The 23015-nt window shown below is 42.0% G+C and overlaps 1 protein-coding gene across 1 annotated transcript in view; it reads left to right on the top strand.

Annotated features, from left to right (window-relative positions):
- The first annotated feature begins 8715 nt into the window (after positions 1–8715).
- LOC135550714 (dehydrogenase/reductase SDR family member 11-like) overlaps positions 8716–23015 on the top strand; it is a 30970-nt gene continuing 16670 nt past the window's right edge. The window contains exon 1 of the mRNA XM_064981764.1: positions 8716–9050. Coding sequence (XP_064837836.1) covers positions 8919–9050 — 132 coding nt within the window. The 5' untranslated portion in view covers positions 8716–8918. The remainder of the gene's footprint in view (positions 9051–23015) is intronic.

Below are 23015 nucleotides of genomic sequence, written 5' to 3'. Positions count from 1 at the left end.
CATTCTGACAGTCGCATTCTGTTAAAGATCCGCAAACTACACACATCCCTGTGTCGCACCTCTTTTCACTTCTCTGCACCTAGCGAGTGGAACGAGCTGCAAAAAACAAAAACTGGACAGTTATCTCCATCTCTTCATTCAAAGGCTCAATCAAGGACATTCTTACTGACACTTCTGGCTGCTTCGTGTGATGTATTGTTTTGTATACCTTCTTGCCCTATGTGCTGCTGTCTGTGCCTAGAAATGTTGTTGCTAATGTGTTGTCATGTGTTGCTGCCATGCTATGTTGTCTTAGGTCTCTCTTTATGTAGTGTTGTGGTGTTTTGTACTATATATATTTATTTTTTATTGCAGCCCCCGTCCTCGCAGGAGGCCTTTTGGTAGGCCATCATTGTAAATAAGAATTGGATTAAATAAATAAAACATCCTCATCAATCAACACACACAACACCCCATAATGACATCACAATACCCCAATAATGACATCACAACACCCCCTAATGACATCACAATACCCCATAATGACATCACAACACCCCACAATGACATCACAGGAGGCCTTTTGGTAGGCCATCATTGTAAATAAGAATTTGTTCTTAACTGACTTGCCTAGTTAAAAAAATAAAATAAAGGTACACTTGGGAATAGCACACTGGGAATGCCACTGTTCTCCTCCTCATACTGTACTTCCTATTTTTCTGGCAGCAGCCTGGGCTTCTTGAAAGACTGGACTCCCAACTCTTACAGGTGACCATAGAGGTGAGGAAACTGTCAGTCTGATGCTCTTTTCCTCTTAATGGGTGTGTCCTCTGGCTGAAAACCTCCTGGGCTGATAGTAGTGGTTGATTCTGTGGCTGTCCTATGGCAGCCCTTTAGCACTACAGAGAAAGTATAGTACTTTGTTTATCATGCAAAGATAGTCGTGAAGAGGTCAGGACAACACCTTTTCCCTCTCAGGAGACCGATATAATAGGCTGTGTCAGAGGGAAGCCCATAAGATTGTCAGAGACTCCAGCCACCCAAGTCATAGACTGTTTTCTCTGCTACCGCACAGCAAGCGGTACCGGAACGCCAAGTCTAGGACCAAAAGGCTCCTTAACAGCTTCTACCCCCAAGCCATAAGACTGCTGAACAATTAATCAAATAGCCACCAGACTATTACATTGATCCCCCCCCCCTTTTGTTTTGTAAACTGCTGCTACTCTCTGTTTATTATCTATGCATAGTCACTTCACCCCTACCTACATGTACAAATTATTGTTATGTTATTGTGTTACTTTTTTTCTTTTTACTTTAGTTTATTTGATAAATATTTTCTTAACTCTTCTTGAACTGCACTGTTAGTTAAGGGCTAAGCATTTCACGGTAATGTCTACACTTGTTGTATTCAGTGCATGTGACAAATAGTTTGATTTGACTGACATTTAAATAAATATTGAATACCTCTGGTGGCAACACCACACTGGATTTCTGGAGGATGCCCTTGTGCCATGATAAAATATGTATAAATTTTTGTTTTAAGTTCTAATACCTGAATTTGAAGATCGAAAATAAATCTTTGCTCATTGTCACTGTGGTCTCAAGTTGTTTGTGTGGGGCTTTGCATATGTGTCTGTCTGTTTTAGGGGAGCTAAAAAAGCTGATAGATTTAGCTTTTCTCCACTACTGTCCTTCATGACTACTAATCTGAAAGGATATACTGTAGGTAAGTTGTGGTGTGTTAGTGTTGTACACTTTTCCAGTATTTTGAACATGCAGCACTCATGAATGTAAGGAGATTTGTTTAAGAGAGGGGGGGAAGGAAGGAGAACTCTGCTATCCCTTGTTCTGGTCAATGGGAGAATTAAGGCTAGAGGGGTAGCAGCTAGTTGACAATAATAGTCAATGTGGCAATGATGGGTGTGGTGTGCCATTCTAAGAACTTAAGACGATGCCAAAAAAGGTATTTGGTGGCTTACTCCATTATAATACACACATGTCCTATACAGAAGCACAGTCATTCATGAAACGTTGGCTCCTCTTGGTGGCAAGAAAATGCAACGTGAGTTTGACGACAGTTCACACTGTTTTGTTATTCATTCTTTGTGAGGATGTCATTGCCTGTGGACTGTTTTAAGGGCCCTTGTTTTCCATTCATGTCATACCGGTGTTGAGATCTCTAACCAACATTTTACAGCAGTATTGTAATTGTGGGTTTGTAGCTAGGTTTCCATCCAATTGGCGACAGATTTATGTGAAAACTCAGAATCCGCATAAAGAAAATATGCGCATTTTTCCATCAGTGACCACGTTTACATGCACGGCAATATCCCATTATTATTAGGGATGCTCAAGTATTCTGTATTTGAATTGACGGATATAAACATCCTAGCCCGTTTAGAATAACCCGAAAAGGCTTGTATACCGGTTATGAGAAACCCGGATAAAATGCCTGGGATATGCTAATCTAAGACGGATACTGTGACGTGAAAACATTTTATCTCGTTTACTGTTGTTTTTGCAGTCTGCGCAGGTTCAGTTTCGCATATCATGGGTGTCGTGACATATTCTTATCTGATTGTCAAACAAATCACTTCAAAATTAAGCTACCTGCGCAGTTCGATCCACCATATTAATTCCTTAATAATTGTGCCTAATTATAATTAATTTATTATAGTTTAAATTACGTTTCTACTGATAATTTCCGACATTTGTTAGGCACTATTATAATTTCCTATATTTGGTAGGCCATTTGTTTGTCAACTATGGTTTGATACATGCAGCTTCTCTTCTGTCATAACTTGTTGCGACAGAAGACTAAATAAAGTAGTGCTCACCAGAATGTCTTAAATCGATAGAATTAATGCATTGGTAATCTATACTGAACAAAAATATAAATGCAACATGCAACAATTTCAAAGATTTTACTGAGTTACACAGTTCATATAAGGAATTCAGTCAATTGAAATACATTAATTAGGCCCTAATCTATAGATTTCACATGACTGGAAATACAGATATGTATTGGACATAAATAGCTTTTTTTAAATAGGGTTGTGGATTAGAAAACCAGTCAGTATCTGGTGTGACCACCATTTCCTCATGCATCACGACACATTTCCTTCGCATAGAGTTGATCAGGCTGTTGTTGAGTGTTGCCTGTGGAATGTTGTCCCACTCCTCTTCAATGGCTGTGCGAAATTGCTGGATATTGGTGGGAACTCTGTTCACAACGTTGACATCAGCAAAGCCTCACCGCGCCATGCACGTGGTCTGCAGTTGTGAGGCCAGTTGGACTTACTGCAAAATTCTCCACTATGAAGTTAGAGGCTGCTCTGGTAAACATTCTTCCAGTCAGCATGCCAATTGCAAAATCCCTTCAAACTTGAGACATCTGTGGCACAAAAATGCTAATTTTAGAGTGGCCTTGTATTGCCCCCAGCACAAGGTGCACCTGTGTAATGATCATGCTGTTTCATCAGCTTCTTGATATACCACACCTATCAATTGGATGTATTATCTTGGCAAAGGAGAAATGCTCACTAACGGGATGTAAACAACTTTGTGCAAAACATTTGAGCGAAATAAGCCTTTTGTGCGTATGGAACTTTTATTTCAGCTCATGAAACATTGGACCAACACTTTACGTGTTGTGTTTATGTTTTTGTTCGGTGTACCGGTAAAATTGTCTGTTTTGTTTTAGGGACAGAGGAGAAAATGCAAAATCTCCAAAACAGTGGAAAGACTGGCCAGTGCAAAATGCCCAAATATCATCAGTTTAACCGGTTTTAAGGAAATAAAAAGCTGAGAAAATGAAGAAACACATTTCTGATAAGACTTCAGTTCCTCTTAGGTGCATATTTTATGTGGTAGAAATACTGTCTGCTTGCATAACAGTTTCAAATATAACACCTTACAAGTGCATTTGCATTTTCTCTAAAAATGCTGAGAGAAATAAATCATATTTCTCCACTCCTGTTCCCAAGACAAAATTTACATTTGTTTATAATTTCTCTGTAAGAAATGCATAAGTTCAGTGCATGATGACGTAGTGCACACAAAATATATTTTTTCAACTTTTCATGTACCAAATACAAATCTAAAGTTCAATATGTTTCCATTGCATTTCCAACTCCATGGATACTTTTGTCACAAACTGTTGCCTTAAATAGCAAATGTGTCTACTCTGGTCTTCGCACATGAGCTCCAGCCAACAACCGATACCATACTAGTACTTTGTAAGGGGATAGTCTCCATCATGTGTCAAACTTACTCCATAGATGTCCGAGTGTCTGTGGGTTTTCGCTCCTCCCTTGCTTTTGGTTGATGAATTAAGGTCACAATGCACTTTCACCACCCTGTTAAGTTCATAATTTATTTATTTTTCTGTGGCCTAATAAACTGCATGGTTTCCAGAGTCCAAGTTCACGCCGATATGATGGTTATTATATCAATATTTGCGAATTAAGGCATTTCCACCGCCATTTCTGGCATAATTAATTTTTACCGACACTAAAAGATCCCACCATGTAGAATGAACAAGTTGTCTGTCAGCATTTATAAAGTTGTACCGAAACTTCCTGTTTCCATCATAGCTGTTGTGATTTTTTTTTAATATGGTATGACTTTACTCTAATAACTGGATGGAAACTTGGTTTGTCTGCAATCCTTCATCCTTCAACTTTAGCCATTTGCCTCTGTTGTCACACTCACTTAGATGTTGCATTCTACTGCAACCAAGGGGAGACAAAGTTCCATCAGTGAATGACTGTGACAGCTAGCCATGGCTAATATTTCATCCAGGAAATCTTGTATTTCTGTTTTTGATTATTATTTGTGCACTGCATTGTTAGGAGCTAGTAACACAAGCATTTCGCTGCACACGCTATAACATCTGCTTAACTGTATATGTGACCAGTAAACTTTTATTTGATTTGAAATCCACTGTGATTATTATTTGACCCTGCTGATCATCTTTAAACGTTTGAACATCTTGAAGAACGATCTGGCTTTAATGGTTATGTACTCGAATAATCTCCTCCTGGCACAGCCAGAAGAGGACTGGCCACCCCTTGGAGCCTGGTTCATCACTAGGTTTTTTCCTAGGTTCCTGCCTTTCTAAGGAGTTTTTCCTAGCTACTGTACTTCTACATCTGCATTGCTTGCTCTTTGGGGTTTTAGGCTGAGTATCTGTATAAGCCATTTGTGACAACTGCTAATGTAAAATGAGCTTTATAAAATACATGTGATTGATAGAACAGGCAGTGGTCCAGGCTAGGTATGCTCGTTATGGCCCCTGTAGGCCAGGATATCATTATGGGCTAGCACCATGGTCCCCTGTCCCCTCCCTGCTGGTCCTTCGGACAAAATTATGGAGCTAAGGTGTCCAGGAATGATTCCCTTGCCCAGAGGGCTAAGCTCGCGCAGTGTACCAGCCTACAGCCCCAGTGGGCCTGGAGGTCAGGTTGGGTGAGCACCATGTTATCCTCCAGAGCACCAGCCCTGAGAACACCAGTGCAACTGACTGTGTCCAGCACTCCCCACTGCTGGTGCTACCAATGGTCATCTTTGAGAGGAGCATGGAATCATGGCAAGCAGGGTCTCACCCAGGCAGGTCCCAGACCATCCTTGAGATGTTTCTACAACTTCATTGGAGCCCAGCTATGGTAAATCCAAATGATTGGACATGATTTGGAAATGCACACACCTATATAAGGTCCCACAGTTGACACTGCATGTCAGAGTAAAAACCAAGGCATGAGGTCGAAGTAATTGTACGTAGAGCTCCGAGATAGGATTGAGTCGAGGCACAGATCTGTAGCATTGAAGGTCCCCAAGAACACATTGGCCTCCATAATTCTTAAATTAAAGAAATCTGAAACCACCAAGACTGGGAGACTAGTCAGGATTGAGGGTATGATGAACGGAGAAAAGTACAGAGAGATCCTTGATGAAAAACTGCTCCAAAGCACTCAGGACCTCAGACTGGGGCGTAGGTTCACCTTCCAACAGGACAACAACCCTAAGCACACAGCCAAAACAATGCAGGAGTGGCTTCAGAACAAGTCTCTGAATGTCCTTGAGTGGCCCAGCCAGAGCCTGGACTTGAACTCAATCTAACATATCTGGAGAGACCTGAAAATAGCTGAGCAGCGACGCTCCCAATCCAACCTGGCAGAGCTTGAGAGGATCTGCAGAGAAGAATGGGAGAAACTCCCATTACATGAAGTTGATTCAAAGAGTCAATATTTGCAGTGTTGACCCTTCTTTTTCAAGACCTCTGCAATCCGCCCTGGCATGCTGTCAATTAACTTCTGGCCCAGATCCTGACTGATGGCAGCCCATTCTTGCATAATCAAGGCTTGGAGTTTGTCAGAATTTGTGGGGTTTTGTTTGTCCACCCGCCTCTTGAGGATTCACCACAAGTTCTCAATGGGATTAATGTCTGGGGAGTTTCCTGGCCATGGACCCAAAATATTGATCAAATCAAATCAAATGTATTCATATAGCCCTTCGTACATCAGCTGATATCTCAAAGTGCTGTACAGAAACCCAGCCTAAAACCCCAAACAGCAAGCAATGCAGGTGTAAAATATACCCAAAATATTGATGTTTTGTTCCCCGAGCCACTTAGTTATCACTTTTGCCTTATGGCAAGGTGCTCCATCATGCTGGAAAAGGCATGGTTCTTCACCAAACTGTTAATGGATGGTTGGGAGAGGTTGCTCTCGGAGGATGTGTTGGTACCATTCTTTATTCATAGCTGTGTTCTGAGGCAAAATTGTGAGTGAGCCCACTCCCTTGGCTGAGAAGCAACCCAACACATGAATGGTCTCAGGATGCTTTACTATTAGCATGACACAGGACTGATGGTAGCGCTCACTTTGTCTTCTCTGGAAAAGCTTTTTTCCGGATGCCCCAAACAATCAGAAAGGGGATTCAACAGAGAAAATGACTTTACCCCAGTCCTCAGCAGTCCAATCCCTATACCTTTTGCAGAATATCAGTCTGTCCCTGATGTTTTCCCTGGAGAGAAGTGGCTTCTTTGCTGCCCTTCTTGACACCAGGTCATTCTCCAAAAGTCTTCGCCTCACTGTGCGTGCAGATGCACTCATACTTGCCTGCTGCCATTCCTGAGCAAGCTCTGTACTGGTGGTGCCCCGATCCCGCAACTGAATCAACTTTAGGAGACAGTCCTGGCGCTTGCTGGACTGTCTTGAGTGCCTTCTTCACAACAATTGAACCACTCTCCTTGAAGTTCTTGATGATCCGATAAATGGTTGATTTAGGTGCAATCTTACTGGCAGCAATATCCTTGCCTGTGAAGCCCTTTTTGTGCAAAGCAATGATGACGGCACATGTTTCCTTGCAGGTAACCATGGATGACAGAGGAAGAACAATGATTCCAAGCACCACCCTCCTTTTGAAGCTTCCAGTCTGGTATTCGAGCTCAATCACCATGACAGTGATCTCCAGCCTTGTCTTCGTCAACCCTCACACCTGTGTTAACGAGCGAATCACTGACATGATGTCAGCTGGTCCTTTTGTCGCAGGGCTGAAATGCAGTGGAAATGTTTTTGGGGGATTCAGTTCATTTGCGTGGCAAAGAGGGACAATTAATTGCAATTCATCTGATCACTCTTCATAACATTCTGGAGTATATGCAAATTGCCATCATACAAATTGAGGCAGCAAACTTTGTGAAAATTAATATTTGTGTCATTCTCAAAACTTTTGGCCACGACCGTAGATTGATGAGGGGAAAAAAATGATTTAATAAATGTAATCAAAATGTGGAAAAAGTCAAGGCGTCTGAATACTTTCCGAATGCATTGTATGTCTCTGTCGTACCAAAGGGCTGCCATAGGACTGCCACAGAATCGATTTCAGCCAGAGGACACACCCTCTAAGACGAAAAAATTATCAGAGGACTCTGGCAGTCTCCTCACCTCTAGGGTCACCTGTAAAAGGAGCAGGGAGTACAGTCCTCCAACAAGCCCAGGCTGCTGACAGCTAGAGGGAAATCCTCTGAACATAAAAGGAATGAGGAGGACAGTGGCATTCTCAGTGTGTTAGTCCCAGATGTACCTTCAGTCTCCTGGAAGAGGACCTGGGAATCAGCCGGGAAACTCAGAGTCCATATAGAGTCCGAAGATACAGAGGGTCCAGTGAGGACAGTGACTTGTCTCAATTTAAATTGACCAATCTGAACTAAACTTGTGCACATTGTTGCATTTATTTTGTTGTATTTACTTTGCAATAATTGTATTGTGGTTCCAACTAACCAATCATGGCCCATGTGGTGCATTTATTACAGCATTATTAAATTATACTAATTTAAATAGGAGAACACATATATTTTAAATCTACATTGTCCTTGTGTTTGTTATTATCATTGAGATTTGATTATTGCTTACAAATGGTTTACTGGACGGGTACATTACATTTTGACTGGGTAGATACGTTTTGCATTTAGCCTAAATCAATTATTGACCAAAGTCAATACATTTTGAAGGAAATGTATGACATTGTCTCCTAGAGTACATCTAATAACCAATAAATTCATTGAATATAAATGTATTTCTTTATTGCTCATAAATTCTGCAAAGAGGGCTCAGCAATGCAGCGGTTTCAGGTCTGCGAAAGTAAAAGCGCTAAAATTAACAAACGGAAGGGGACGTCAACCAAATACAGCGCAATGTTTGTCATTTAATATTTAATCCCGAGCGCAGGGTTTCCGCACTGTGCTTTTTCCTGGATGCTACGAAAACAATACAAGGGAGGGTTGAATCGTGTAACAGACCGCCCCATATAAACAAGTAACTGTTATGTCTATTGTGACTGTTCAACAGACATAGGTAAACGAAATCTGTCGTTTTACTACGACAGTTTTGAAAACTAGCTAGCTAGTCTTTGTAATAGCCAAATAATCAATTGAAATGGAGCGGTGGAAAGGCAGAGTAGCTCTCGTGACTGGAGCCTCGGTCGGGATTGGAGCGGCTGTTGCACGGGCACTTGTCCAGCACGGCATGAAGGTTGTGGGATGTGCCAGGAATGTTGACAAGATAGAGGTGAGTAAACATTAAACAATGTAAAAGTGAGAAAACTGTCGCAATCACTCAAAGTAGCGATCTGACAGTTCCTCGGTTGGCTGAAGTGCGCCAAAAGACCAGTGTGCTGCTAACTGGCAGTGGCTAGCTATAGCCATTTTTTTCTCACCTACAGTCATTGTTTCTCACTGTATTAGATAGAGATACAAAGTAGCTAGCTTTAGCCAGACGATTCTAGTCTGCAATAGATTTGCCTGCTATCGAATTCAGAATAAAATAGTACATTTCTGATTTACTTTGGACTAACCAATTAAAATAAATGTAACATTTGAAACACAATTTACGCAAGCTTTTACATGCGAGTTACAATGATGTAATGGTTTGCATATTTCTTGCTTAGCTATCTTTAAAAAAATCTATAATAGCCTGGGGTGAGGTTGCTCAATGCATAATGCATTTATTACAAAGTAGCACAAAGGCTAATATTAACATGTTATTACATAATAATGCCAGTCCTGATGTTTCTTTTTAGAAATCTTCATGTACCATTTTAAGAAAATGTTCAATTCATTTCCCAGTTATTAGCTAGCTAGCTACATATCTAATCACTATTATTCCGTTTTATACAACGGATGGGTCTAATCCTGAATGCTAATTGGTTAAAACTGCCTTCAAGACGGTGTCTATTCCACAAATTACCACCGCCTAAATCTATGAAGTTAAAATGCTTATTTACTCTCTTCAGTCTAACTGAATAATTCACTGTCTCGTCAGCCCAGCCAGGCAAATTATAAACTTGATCTCCAGTATAAAAAGCATCTAGACATTATCTCACATTTCTTTTAGAACTAACATTTAGCTTTCAACAGCAGAGATCTGTTGAGATCTTGCTGTCTTTTGTTGCTAATTTATTCATTACTCAACTTCATCTTGGGCCTAACACCTGTGACAATATATCCTCCATATATCCTTCTGTGGCAGTCCTATGTCTTCTCGGGCATTATAACTTAAATACGCATTCTCATTCTCTCTTTCCTATGATTGAGAAATATATTTTAATTTTATTTAACCAGGCAAGTCAGTTAAGAACAAATTCTTATTTTCAATGACGGCCTGGGAACAGTGGGTTAACTGCCTGTTCAAGGGCAGAACGACAGATTTGTACCTTGTCAGCTCGGGGGTTTGAACTTGCAACCTTTCAGTTACAAGTCCAACGCTCTAACCACTAGGCTACCCTGCCGCCCCAAAAGTTATTTTCGAAAACAAGTGAATATACATTTTTTATTGTCATATACACCAGATATGTGCAGTGAAATGTGTTGTTTTACAGGGTCAGCCATAGTAGTACAGTGCCTCTGGAGCACACACACACACACACACACACACACACACACACACACACACACACACACACACACACACACACACACACACACACACACACACACACACACACACACACAGAGAGAGATTGTGCAACTGGCTTCTTCAGCCCTCCACCCACTTGCTGATCACCTGGCTTCCTGTCCTGTCAATTGTTAACTGCTCCAGCTTTGGCCAGAATAGAGTACCACAGTATGACTCATAATAAGTATAAAACCTAGCAGTCAAATAGGGAAATGGTTCCAATTGTTATGATAACCATGTAAATCTCAGTAGAACAAGGTGACTTTTATCAGTATATTTGCCTGTATTTTCCCGGCAAAACAATAAATGCTAATTAGCTGCTGTCACGCCCTGACCTTACGAGATCCTTTTTATTCTCTATTTTGGTTAGGTCAGGGTGTGACAAGGGTGTGTAGTCTAGTTTTTTCATTTCTATGTTGGCCTGGTATGGTTCCCAATCAGAGGCAGCTGTCTATTGTTGTCTCTGATTGGGGATCATATTTGGCAGCCTTTTCCCACTGTGTTTTTGTGGTATCTTGTCTATGTATAGTTGCCTGCAAGCACTATATTGGCTTCACGTTTTGTTTTGGTGCTTTGTTTTCTGTGAGTTTCATCAAATTAACATGAGGAACTCTATGCACGCTGTGCCTTGGTCCATTAATTCAACCAACGGTCATGACACCAACGGACCAAGCAGCGTGCCCAGGAGGAGCAGGGATCCTGGGCCTGGGAGGAAAACCAGGAGTGGAGGACATCCTGGACTTGGGAGGAAATAATGTCAGGAGACAAAAGCCTGCAATGGAAACAGGCGGAAGCAGCGAAGGAGGAACAATGACGACACCAGGGTTCGCGGCCAGGACGCAAGCCCAAAAGACAGCCCGAAAAATGTTTGGGGGGGGAACACGGAGTGGTCGGCGGAGCCGAGGGGTGAACCAGAGCCAGTCAGGGAGTCGAGTGAGGAACTCGACGAAAGATTCCGGAGAGAGGTGTTGGCGTTGAGAGCGCTGCAGAGCGGGCATGCTGAGGAGCATGACACCAGTCCGGTGTCATATGCACCAGTTTCACTTATCTGGCTTCCAGTGCGCCTCCCCAGTCCAGGACGTCCTGTGCCGGCTCCACGCACCATGCCTCCTGTGCGTCTCCCCAGCCTGGTATGTCCTGTACCGGCTCCAGGCCTCCTGTGCGTCTCCCCAGCCTGGTACGTCCTGTGCCAGCTCCATGCACCAGGCCTCCAGCGACAGTCTGCAATCCAGAGACTCCAGCGACAGTTACCAGCCCAGAGCCTCCAGCAACGGTTCCCAGTCTGGAGCATCCAGTGATGATCCATGGCCCGGAGCCTCCTGTGATGATCCATGGCCCGGAGCCTCCAGTGATGATCCATGGCCCTGAGCTTCCAGTGACGATCCATGGCCCGGAGCCTCTGGCGACGATCCACGGTCCAGAGCTTCTGGCAACGATCCACGGTCCAGAGCTTTAATGGACGATCCCCGCACCAGAGTCGCCACCGAAGATGGCAGATCTGCGAGCGGAGCGGGGTCTACTTCCCGCACCGGAGCCGCCACCGAGGCTAGATGACCACCCGGATCCTCCCCTATAGAGTCAGGTTTTGCGGCCGGGGGCCGCACCTTTGTGGGGGGGGGGGGTACAGTCACGCCCTGACCTTAGAGATCCTTTTTATTCTCTATTTTGGTTAGGTCAGGGTGTGACTAGCGTGGGTAGTCTAGTTTTTTCATTTCTATGTTGGCCTGGTATGGTTCCCAATCAGATGCAGCTCTCTATCATTGTCTCTGATTGGGGATCATATTTAGGCAGCCTGTTTTTGTGGGATCTTGTCTATGTATAGTTGCCTGCGAGCACTACATTGGCTTCACGTTTTGTTTTGCCGCTTTATTGTTTTCTGTGAGTTTCATCAAATTAACATGTGGAACTGTATGCACACTGTGCCTTGGTCCATTAATTCAACCAACGGTCGTGACAGCTGCTAACTGGACAAGAATGCCAAATCGAGGCAAAGGTAAGAATCTCTGGATTAACTGTCTAATGTTAGCTAAATGTAGTAATGAATAAATAGGCAAAATGTCTTTCATTTGACAGTTCTGTGAATTGTCTTGTGCAAGTTTTAAATTGGCACAATACCTGTTTAGCAAAGGTTTCAGATAGAGATGACGTGCAGGAGCTTGCAGGGATTTGTGGTCTTCCAAGATGTCTACTTTGAAACTAATTAGCATTTTCAAATATGAGATTAAATAGATCCGACAAGACCATGGTGCTTGCCTGCGGATATATTCCAGGCTCTGATAAAAAACAAGTTTGTCCAGGCACATTGGTGTGACTGGCTACACCACCTTCCGGAGACACCTGAAACCCCACCTCTTCAAGGAATACCTAGGATAGGATAAAGCGATTTAGATGCACTATTGTAAAGTGGCAGATGTCAGTCAAGAAGCAGTGCTGCTTGTTAAATGTAAATGTAAATAGAGACTAATATATTAATAAAAGTTTGTCCAGGCACATTGGTGTGACTGGCTACTCGGTTAAGCGAGCAGTGTGTCAAGAAGCAGTGCTGCTTGGCAGGGTCGTGTTTCGGAGGACGCATGGCTCTCGACCTTTGCCTCTCCTGAGTCCGTAGAGGAGCTTCAGTAATGGGACAAAACTGTATTGAGAAAAAGGTGTAAAAGTCCCCAAAAATATATATACTGTATATAAAATTTAAAAAATAGTCACCTTGTCCGAGAGAGATTTGCATGGTTATCAAAATATCACGCAGGGTAAGCCTACATGAATCGCAGCTCTTATTTTATTTTAGTGTTTCTATAATCTCTAAAGGGAAAAATGAATGGTGTAAAAACGATTGGAACCATTTCCCTGTTTGACCTCCTGGTTTTATGGGTATTATAACACCTCCACTGTGGGGCTCTATGGGCCCCTGTCCTTGACTTCTGCAAAACACCACAGCCACTTAGTTTCTCTAGATCAATCAGAGATTAGAGCAGTGATGTGACGGCGTGCCATTGCAATCTATAGACCAGACTTACTCTTTTCCATTGATACGGAAGCGTTTGTCCACTATTAAAAGTTTGGATTTGTTCCATTATTTAGGCTACAAAAAGTTACTGCAATGTTAAAACATCTTATTATTCTACAGGGTCACCATTGTTTTGAAGGTTGACAAACACTGACACCTTGCTTGACCACAGAGAAAATTGCTTTACTATTCATTTTCATATTTTAGCAGACACTCTTACCCAGAGCAACTAGGTCTAAGTGCCTTGCTCAAGGGCACATCACCAGATGTGAGGGATTCAAACTAGTGACCTTTCAGTTACTGGCCCAATGCTCTTAACTGCTAGGCTACCTGCCACCCATTCAACAACCTTTTGAATTTCAGGTTTCTGATATTGGACATCACGGGTGATAAAAAGACAATAGGCTATGGTGAAGGCTATAGGCTAAGGTGAAGAAGGAGCGATGAGTTTTCAACGCCCCCTCTCTCGGACAGACTGCATCACTTGTATGAGGCCTCTGAGCATTGTCTGTGTTTGAGCTGAAGGGAAAGGGGGGGGGCACAAAGCTGGCATTGTACCCCCTCTGCCATGCCCACACTGGGGACTGGCTGTAACAGTGCCAAGCAGGGTATGCGTTCACTGAAACGGGGGCTTGTAACTAAGTGTCCATCACCATTTTGTGCTCTTTTTCTATATGGGGAAAATTAGGTGATGAGTACAATGTAGGCTACATATCCCAAGATAGCTATGTTCTTTGATAGCAGACAAGACACAGGTAGTTATAGACAGGTTTCCTAACAACATCAAAAGGATGCACACACATTGCATGAGTAGAAGGCTGTGTGTTATGATTCTGAATGGTCAGATAGCAACAATGACAAGAAGCTGCCATGTGGGGAATCATAGGTGACTTGTTTTATTTAACCAGGAAAGTCAGTTAAGAACAAATTCTTATTTACAATGACAGCCAAGGAACAGTGGGTTAACTGCCATGTTCAGAACAGCAGATTTTTACCTTGGGGATTCGATCTAGCAATCTTTCCATTACTGGCCCAATGCTCTAACCACTAGGCTGCCTGCCATTTTAGCTAGTTGAATTTGTTTTTGATACCATGTCTTGTTTTGAGGTGTTTTGACTTATACCACATCTAATGTTAATATGGTAAAGATTCGCAACTATGTCTTTGAGAAATAATAAGAGCTTATAAAAGAGCTTATAAAATATAGTTTACATGTTATCAATAATTCTATAGTTCTAAACCAACCCAATATGTTTTGTCCTGAAGATCTGCACGCATCGGTTTCATTGCTAAACAACACACCCGTCTATTAACCTAGATGAATCCCTATCTAATCCCATTGCTAATGTTCCTATATTATCTGGTTGGCCAGTTCCTGTGTAACAAAAGCCTGAATGAGTGGAGTTGAAACTTAAGGGGAATGTGACAGCAGTAGAGGCCAGTGTCACTGAGAAGGTAGAAAAATAGTAGAAAACAGAAAAGGAATCTATAATGAGATGTGTGGTCGCCAAGGGCTGCCTGCAGGAATGGGGAGATGGAATAGGAGCAACTTGGCTTCAAGAAGCAGGTGCCAGGCCATTACTGACATTAAACAATCCATTCTCTCATTGAAACTGATATTCAGCCGATCTAGCTACAGTAGGACTGTGGTGACCTCGTACCTTGCATAATGCTATAGTAATTACCAAGGTGTTTCAATATAATGAATCCTATGATAGTAGGTTGAGACCTTATGTTTCAGTGACTTCATTAAGAAGATTCGCTATGCATTCATGGTCATCAATTGTATGCCTGTGCCAGCCCTGCTCTGTTGTCGTTCACATTCAGGAGCTCTTTGACTGTCACATAAAAGCAAAGTGCCTTTGGCTATATTTACGCTCGAGCAATAGCCTAGTCGTGCCACAGGCGTGTTGATGGGTGTGTTTTGTTGTTCTCCAGTCCCCTTTGGGTGTTTTTGCATAGAACTTCATTGATTTATAACTTAGACTGTCAGTAAGTTTGATTGGTTGAATGTTAAGAATGATAATAGATTTAAACAAAGATTGATGCCTTAGTTTGTCCTGCTTTGCCCCGCCATGTTACAGCAGTTGGTCATGTTTTAGGCCTAGTTTGTGGTTGCACCCACAGATGTCATACACTGCACTCAAACTAATATAATAGCTACAGTAGGCTATAATTCACTTAGCAGATACATTTATCCAATGCGACTAAAGCAACATTTTAATACATTAGTGTTGGAACGATGCTTTGTACATTTCCTATCACGGGCCAACAAGCAGGTAAAAAGGCATCCCACTTGCGGTCAGACTCTGAACTGTAATTCACATAAAAATGATGGCAGTACTTAATCGTCCCATGCTGTTCCAATATAAATGGACCTTTACTGTACAGTGAGTGTATAGTGCTAAATTTACCACATAGGACCACACAGGACTGTGCACTGAGACTTTAGACAAGACTGGTTTCAGTGTGACTGTGATGTGTGGCCCAGGCGGGAGTTTAGGACAAGCTGGAGAGGGGGCGATGAGGGTGTCTGTCATTTAATCTATGAGTGGCTGCACTTTGGCTCAGTCAATTCCTAGAATATGTATGAGTGGTGGTGCGTGGCATGATGCAGTTCCAGCAGGACAATCATGGTGTCATCTTTGGATCTAGTGTGAAATAATTCAGCTAGAATATTCCACTGACCTTGGCTTGAAAGGGAGACGAGGGGCTAACAAAGATGGAGGGGCCCCAGGCCCCTGTCTCAGTTGGTGTCCTTTTGATTGGTCAGGAGTTTCTAAGGTTAACCTTTTTTTGATATCCAACCACCTTTATCATTAGCTTATCTTAACATTTCTGTGTCATTATTTGAACAGAGACCTTCAGTGATGCTTACTGCTGCATAATTGTGGGAAATAATGGGTCACCCTAGCCTACTTTCAAGTACCTTTGTTCAATGTGCCCTGAGCTGCAATAGACAATCTTCTATAAACATAATGATGTTATACATTTGATAAATTACAGAGTAATCCTACATTTTAACTGTTATTGCCAATGGCGAGCAGGTCAGTTGTAAAGCCAGTGACAATAATGGACTTATTATTAGATTTTCCTGCACAACGCCCCAGTCCAGCCCAGTTTGTCATGTTTGCCAAAGATGGACCAGTGTACAGTATGTAAGGGTATATTTGGCGTTGCTCTGCTTGTGAAGGATAGGATTCGATAGGGAGCTGAAGAGGATCGGTCTGGCCCTGGCCTTCAGTGATAGGAGTAGTGTGCTGTGCTGCTGTGCCTGGCCTGCATCTTAAAGCTGGAGTTCTCTGTGAGGTGTTAATGGGTAGAAATCTAGTGGGGTTGCCCTACTTGCTTTGAAAGAACATACTATAGGTCTATAAATCACACAGGAAGAATGCATTTGACATGACAGCCAACTTTATTTAGCCTTGTACAGCACCGTAAGGCTCCAGGAATATGTGGTTGAATCCTTTGATGAGCTGTGTGTTAATGTCAGCATGTCAGCAGAGCTTTAGTGGTACAATGGCCCTGGTCAGTCCGGACCACTGGTTTCACTGTAGCAGACAGTGGCAGTCAGTGCTGTTTAAGATGAGGGAGGACGATAATTTTTTTTTAGTGAGCATGGCCTTATTTCTATTACTGCACATTGAATGACTGTTATTCAAATTCCATTCACCCTGTTCAATGTAACAGCGATAGGTTTAGGCTACTACTCAAATTTTCCCAATACCCATCATGAGGTTGCCACAACCTAGCCTATGAATGAAAGTTTACAACTAGGTGCACACAGGTCGAGAGAAAAATTTGAAGTGACAGTCACTGACACATGGACAGACAGTGACACATTCAATACCGCCTTGCACACTCTTGCTTGCATCTAGCTGATATGGGGTGTAATTGTTAGTCTAACAGTTGCAAACGAGAGTTTCTATTGAATAAATTCAGGTATGTTTATCCCCGTTTTGTTCCGTTTAAGAAACATTTTTAAATAGAATCGGCAGAATGAATACACCCCTGATCATGCGTAAACACAGTTCACTTTCATAACAGCCACGTTTTATTCCTTCTCGCATCTATGTGCTCTCCTCCTCTCATCTTTTCCCTTCGTCGCTTGTGGACATCAGTGCACAACACATCAGCTGTATGTGCCCAGGCGAATACACCTTTCCAACCAAACCATATCATAACTGCTACACACAGCCTTAATCTCTGTCGCCATATTAGCTAAAGTAACGTCATAGCCAACATAGCTAATAGAACTAACGTGTTACTAAACCTAATACAATCATGCAGTAACATTACAGTGTACAGACAGTAAGCAGTTTAGCTTTACTTTAAGTCGGCGGGCCCCTGTGGCAATAAATTAGTAAAACCAAAAGCTTACCTTGACTTAGAAGAGTTCCAGTGTTGTGTTGGATAGTCATAGCCAGCTAGCTAACATAACATCCCGTTGTTTGAGCAGGGTGTTTGAGTAGGCTAAACTAGCTAGCTGTATTTGCTAGCTAAGTAAGTGAAACTGAAAGTGAAAAGAATGACAATGTCTCTCTCGCTCTCTTGCTTCGCCTTTCATTTGTTCAAAACTGTTCAACTATTGTCTTTCTCTCTCTTCGAGTCAACTACTCAGCACATTTTATGCACTGCAGTGCAGGTTTTGTATAGAAGTCAATGTACACATAGGATGACGGAAGTTAGCTGTCCTTCGGCTACACCATAGTGCTACTCTACAGATTGCTGTTGAGGCATTGCAAAATAGTATGTTTTAATCAATTATTTGGTGAAGTGATTATATTTAGTACAGTTTTATCTAAAAAGGATAACTTTTTTAATGTTTTACCATTTTTATTTGAAAATTAAAGAGAGACGCACACTCTAGGAGCTCAGATGCAAAAATGTAATTACCAACGTTTCGACAGCCAAGCTGTCTTTATCAGGGTAATCACAAACACTGCGGGATGACTCGTTTATGTAGTGTCAAAAGATACATAGTGTCTGGATATGTAGTGTAGATATGTAGTGTCTGTAATCATGGCCAAGAGTGGCCTAATATCATTGGTTAATTATCAAATATTAAAATGGTATACAAAGAACAGCATACAAACAACAAATGGATAGCATACGATCATAAATTCATTTGACTACAAAAGTTTACAAACAATTACAATGGCAAAGTCACAATAATCACAAGAATGGCTTCAGATCAAAGTCTACGTTGAGACCGAAGGGAGCAAGGGTCTAGCTAGCTAACAGTACACTTTAACTTCAAATGAAAATGACTTTCTGTCAACATTAGAAACATGTCATATCTGAAAATGTAGCTAACTAGACTATCTTACCCGTGCTCTGAAATTGGAGTAGATATCCAGAGCAAATTTACCAGCTATCAGCTGTTGTCACAGTTGTCACAGTGACATTCTAATGAAATGGTTACTTGCATAGTGGAGTCTTTTGTTAAGACATGTAGCTATCTAGCTAGGTAAACAATGAACCATAATCCCAACTCATAACTTTACTACCCTCCATGAATCTGCAGGTAGCTAACCAATCAGGTTCAATGTTAGCTAACTAACATTAGTTTAACACTAGCAAGTGGCTCTGAGATATGAATAATAAGATCATACACTTAATGAGCTAGCCAGCTAACATTAGCTAGCTAGCTAACAGTACACTTTAACTTGAAATGAAAACAACTTTCTGTCAAAATTAGAAATGTGTAATATCTGAAAATGTACCTAGCTAGACTATCATACCCATATACATCATGGATGGACGCCTCTCCCTGTCACGAATGCCATGGTTGCCCTTAGTTTAAAGATGTGATCCGGAGAGAGGTGTTTTCTCCATCTCCTTACCTATCATGCTCTATCGAGCTCGGTCCTCCAGAAAGTGGAGAGCAACACTAATGCAAACATTTAAAAAAAAAAAATGTAAAGCCGCTTTAGACTGGATTACCTACACATACTGACCAGCTCAATAGACAGAAGCGTGCTATATGGTAGACCAATCCGAACTCATCTCTCGGCATGTCCAGTCCACTCATTATCTCAGCCAATCATGGCTAGAGCGAAGGGTGCTGCCTTTTTCTGTGGCTAAACCAACTAGGCTCGTAATTTAAGAAGTTATTCATATTTGCAGATGGAATACAAGTCTGTTATTAAGGCACATGAAAGTTCATATGTTCCAGAAAGCATTTCTGCCAAAAATTGTTTAGATTACCTCTCCTGTGAGGTAGTGACCCGCGACATATGCCTAGTTTCCAGAAACGAGTCACATTATAAAATAAGGCTGTAACATAACAAAATGTGGAAACAGTCAAGGGATCTGAATACTTTCTGAATGCACTGTATCTCTTCGAGCTATCAGAAAAGGGATGTCACCCTTCCATAAAGAAATTTCACTATAATCACCCGTGGATTGTCTTGACAAACAAATCAGTGTCTTTTCAGCTGTCTGTTATGTCAGTGTGTCAATGCTCAGGAATAGACCCAGCAGGAATGTGGATGGATTGTGAAAGTCCCTTTCTCATTTTCTCTCTTTCCATCAATTTACCACTTGAGCTTCTCAACATCATGTTTGCTTTGATATTGAAAAGCCTATTTGGTTTTGATTTCAATAAAAAGCTATGGTTTTAGTTGAGAAGCAAAGGTTCAACAAATGCAATATACTGTAGGTGTAGTAATTCGAACCATTTTGTCATACCTTTCACTGTAGGCCAAAACTGCATAAGACATGATCTTATTCTTGGCACAACATGCTCAATCATGTTTCAAAGGACTGGAGCCTGACACTGTAGAGAGTTTGTGAGTCTTTTCCCTGCTCTGGCTCCGCATTCCTGTGGTTTTAGATGAGGCTCAGTGGCCTGGTCCCATATCTTTTTGTGCTGTCTTGCCAATTCCTATGGTCATTTTCATGCCAAAAGACCAATCGACCATAGTAGTTGGCAAGACAACACAAACAGATCTGGGACCAGGCCATAGCCTCAGTCAATGGATTGTGAATAGTTTTGTCTCTCTGCCTGGCCCCAGCCCGCCACCCATTGTATCTGTGAGACTGTCACCATGGTGCCACTGGAGTGACATGCCCCCCCCAACTCCCCCCTCTTGTAACTGTGGGTTCTAGGCGGTTAGCCAGTCTGAAGTTCAGTTTGCTCATGGTGAGTAGTTTTCACACAGCAAAGCAAGGCTTTGAAGTGGGTCAGACCAGTAAGGGGTGACTTCACGTTATTTTACTCTGTCTTTCTTTCTCTCTCACTTTCTCTGTCTCTCTCTTTCCATCATCCAGCTTCTTAACATCAAGTTTGTTTTAATTTTGAAAAGCCTATTTGGTTTTGATTTCAATAAAAAGCTAGGGTTTTAGTTGAGAAGCAAAGGTCCAACAAATGCCATATATACTGTAGGTGTTGTAGTTTTGACACTTTTGTCATACCTTTTACTGTATGCCAAAACTGCATAAGACATTATCTTATTCTTGGCACCTCTCTCACAGGTGAAGATCAATTTTAGCTGTTTGGGAAAATCTGCATTCTCATGACCTAAACAAAATGTGTATTCAGTACCTGAAAAAAAATCCCTGTGTCTGCATGTTGAAGTACCTGCAGTGCAGGTAGGGTATTTGATTCGTCAGTTCACCCCACAGCTCATCTGCTTATCACTAATTCATTGGCAGCAGTTTGTCTGACCCACAGGACTTTTCCACTGACTTTTGATTTTCCATTGGGATCTAAGTGGATAAACCACTGCATCTAGCCTACCTGACGATGTGGTGATTTTCCCCGTTTCAGACCGCTTTCTTCAGGTTTGGTGCCTAATGAACATGACCCTGTTCTCTGTGTTCACCCTGTGGAGCGCTCTCTCTTTCTTTAGTACCTAGCCTGGCCCTGTGTGTCTGTTGGTCCTCAGGCAGGCACATCCTTTCACACTGCTGTGGCTTCAGCAGACAGGATTACTATGTCTGCGACTCTGCATGTGCTCTCCATCTCTCTCTGAAGTCGCTCAGATCTTGGTTCAAATAGTATTTTTTTTTCTTTCAAGTGCTTTAGTTGTGCTTGATTGAGCCTGCCTGGTGCAATGGAAACAACGAAATAGTCCCAAAACCACTCAAGCAAACACTCAACTAATTTGGAACTTTTCAAATACTATTTCAACCCATGTCTTCTCTGAAGTGCTCTCTGTGGGGAAGGTTGAGGGGAGAAAGTGGGGGGAAAAACAGTAAAGAAGAACCACCTAAATGCCACTGAGGTGTTGGAGCTAGAGGCTCTGACCAGCACGTAACGATGGTGGCAGGTGTGCGTAATAATTACTAAACTGGTGACAACAAGCACCAGAGAGGGGAAGTGGGAGTAGATGTGACACTTGTGCTATCTGAGTGACTTAAACATTATATCAAAATCAATGCGAGCCCATGCTAGGACAAAAATACTCTTGAATGCATCATTTTTACATTTTAGATTCTCCCTGACTGTGTAGCATTTAATTTGGTGATTGTTAGTTCTCAAAGGTGATCTTATAAAAAATATATATAGGTCCATTATCTTTTCTACATACTTTCTATCTGGTATTAGTAGTTTAAGGTTACAGTTTTCTTTTTACTGTTTGGACATAGGCATCCCAAGAAAAGAAAAAACTTAGGCGGCCCGCCCAAGACTTTTCTATGCAGAAAAATGCTGGTCTACTAGAGTTAGGTCTTCACCTCTCCTCAGCCACAGTGATGTACAGTAGGCCAGGGGTTCTCATACTTTTTGGGGATGGGACCCCTTTTGTGATATCAAATTAATCAGGGATCCCCTCATAACTCAAGTAAGATTTGAGTGGAGTATTAGTTATACATATTTAAAAGAAATATGCATGACTTACTGACATGGAGTGTTCCATGTTCTTGCTGGTAGCAGGCCTCAACTTGGATGCAGGGAAATGTCCTGCCTTGGAGTACTGTTATATTCATCTCTACCAGGTGCCTGAAAATCACATGACAAACCTGCATAGATTAACAAAAGAAAATGGTAACTGTATTTATTCAATTGAAGTCATGACAGCCGTAGATTCTTTACACAGCAGTGTACAGGTTTTTGTTGCGGCACCTCACAACCACCTCATTCAACTAATTGTGGTCGAAATTGAACAAAAAACTTGTACAGTTTAGTCCCCTGGGACAGAAATCACCCATGTCTGTATTATTGAGCACTCCAAGACTGCTTCCATCACGTGGACTGAGATATGTTTGGTATTGCGTCAGACAACAACATTGACAAATACGCTGATTCGGTGTGCGAGTTCATTAGAACATGCGTTGAAGATGTCGTTCCCATAGCAACGATTAAAACATTCCCAAACCAGAAACCGTGGATTGATGGCAGCATTTGCATGAAACTGAAAGCGCAAACCACTGCTTTTAATCAGGGCAAGGTGACCGGAAACATGACCGAATACAAACAGTGCAGCTATTCCCTCCGCAAGACAATCAAACAAGCTAAGCGTCAGTATAGAGACAAAGTAGAATCTCAATTCAACGGGTCAGACACAAGAGGTATGTGGCAGGGTCTACAGTCAATCACGGATTACAAAAAGAAAACCAGCCCAGTCACG

The sequence above is a fragment of the Oncorhynchus masou genome, chromosome 12 (assembly GCF_036934945.1).
Source record: "Oncorhynchus masou masou isolate Uvic2021 chromosome 12, UVic_Omas_1.1, whole genome shotgun sequence".
Classification (NCBI taxonomy): Eukaryota; Metazoa; Chordata; class Actinopteri; order Salmoniformes; family Salmonidae; genus Oncorhynchus; species Oncorhynchus masou.
Note: the sequence above shows the minus strand (reverse complement) of the source record. Positions and strands in the feature narration are given on the sequence as shown.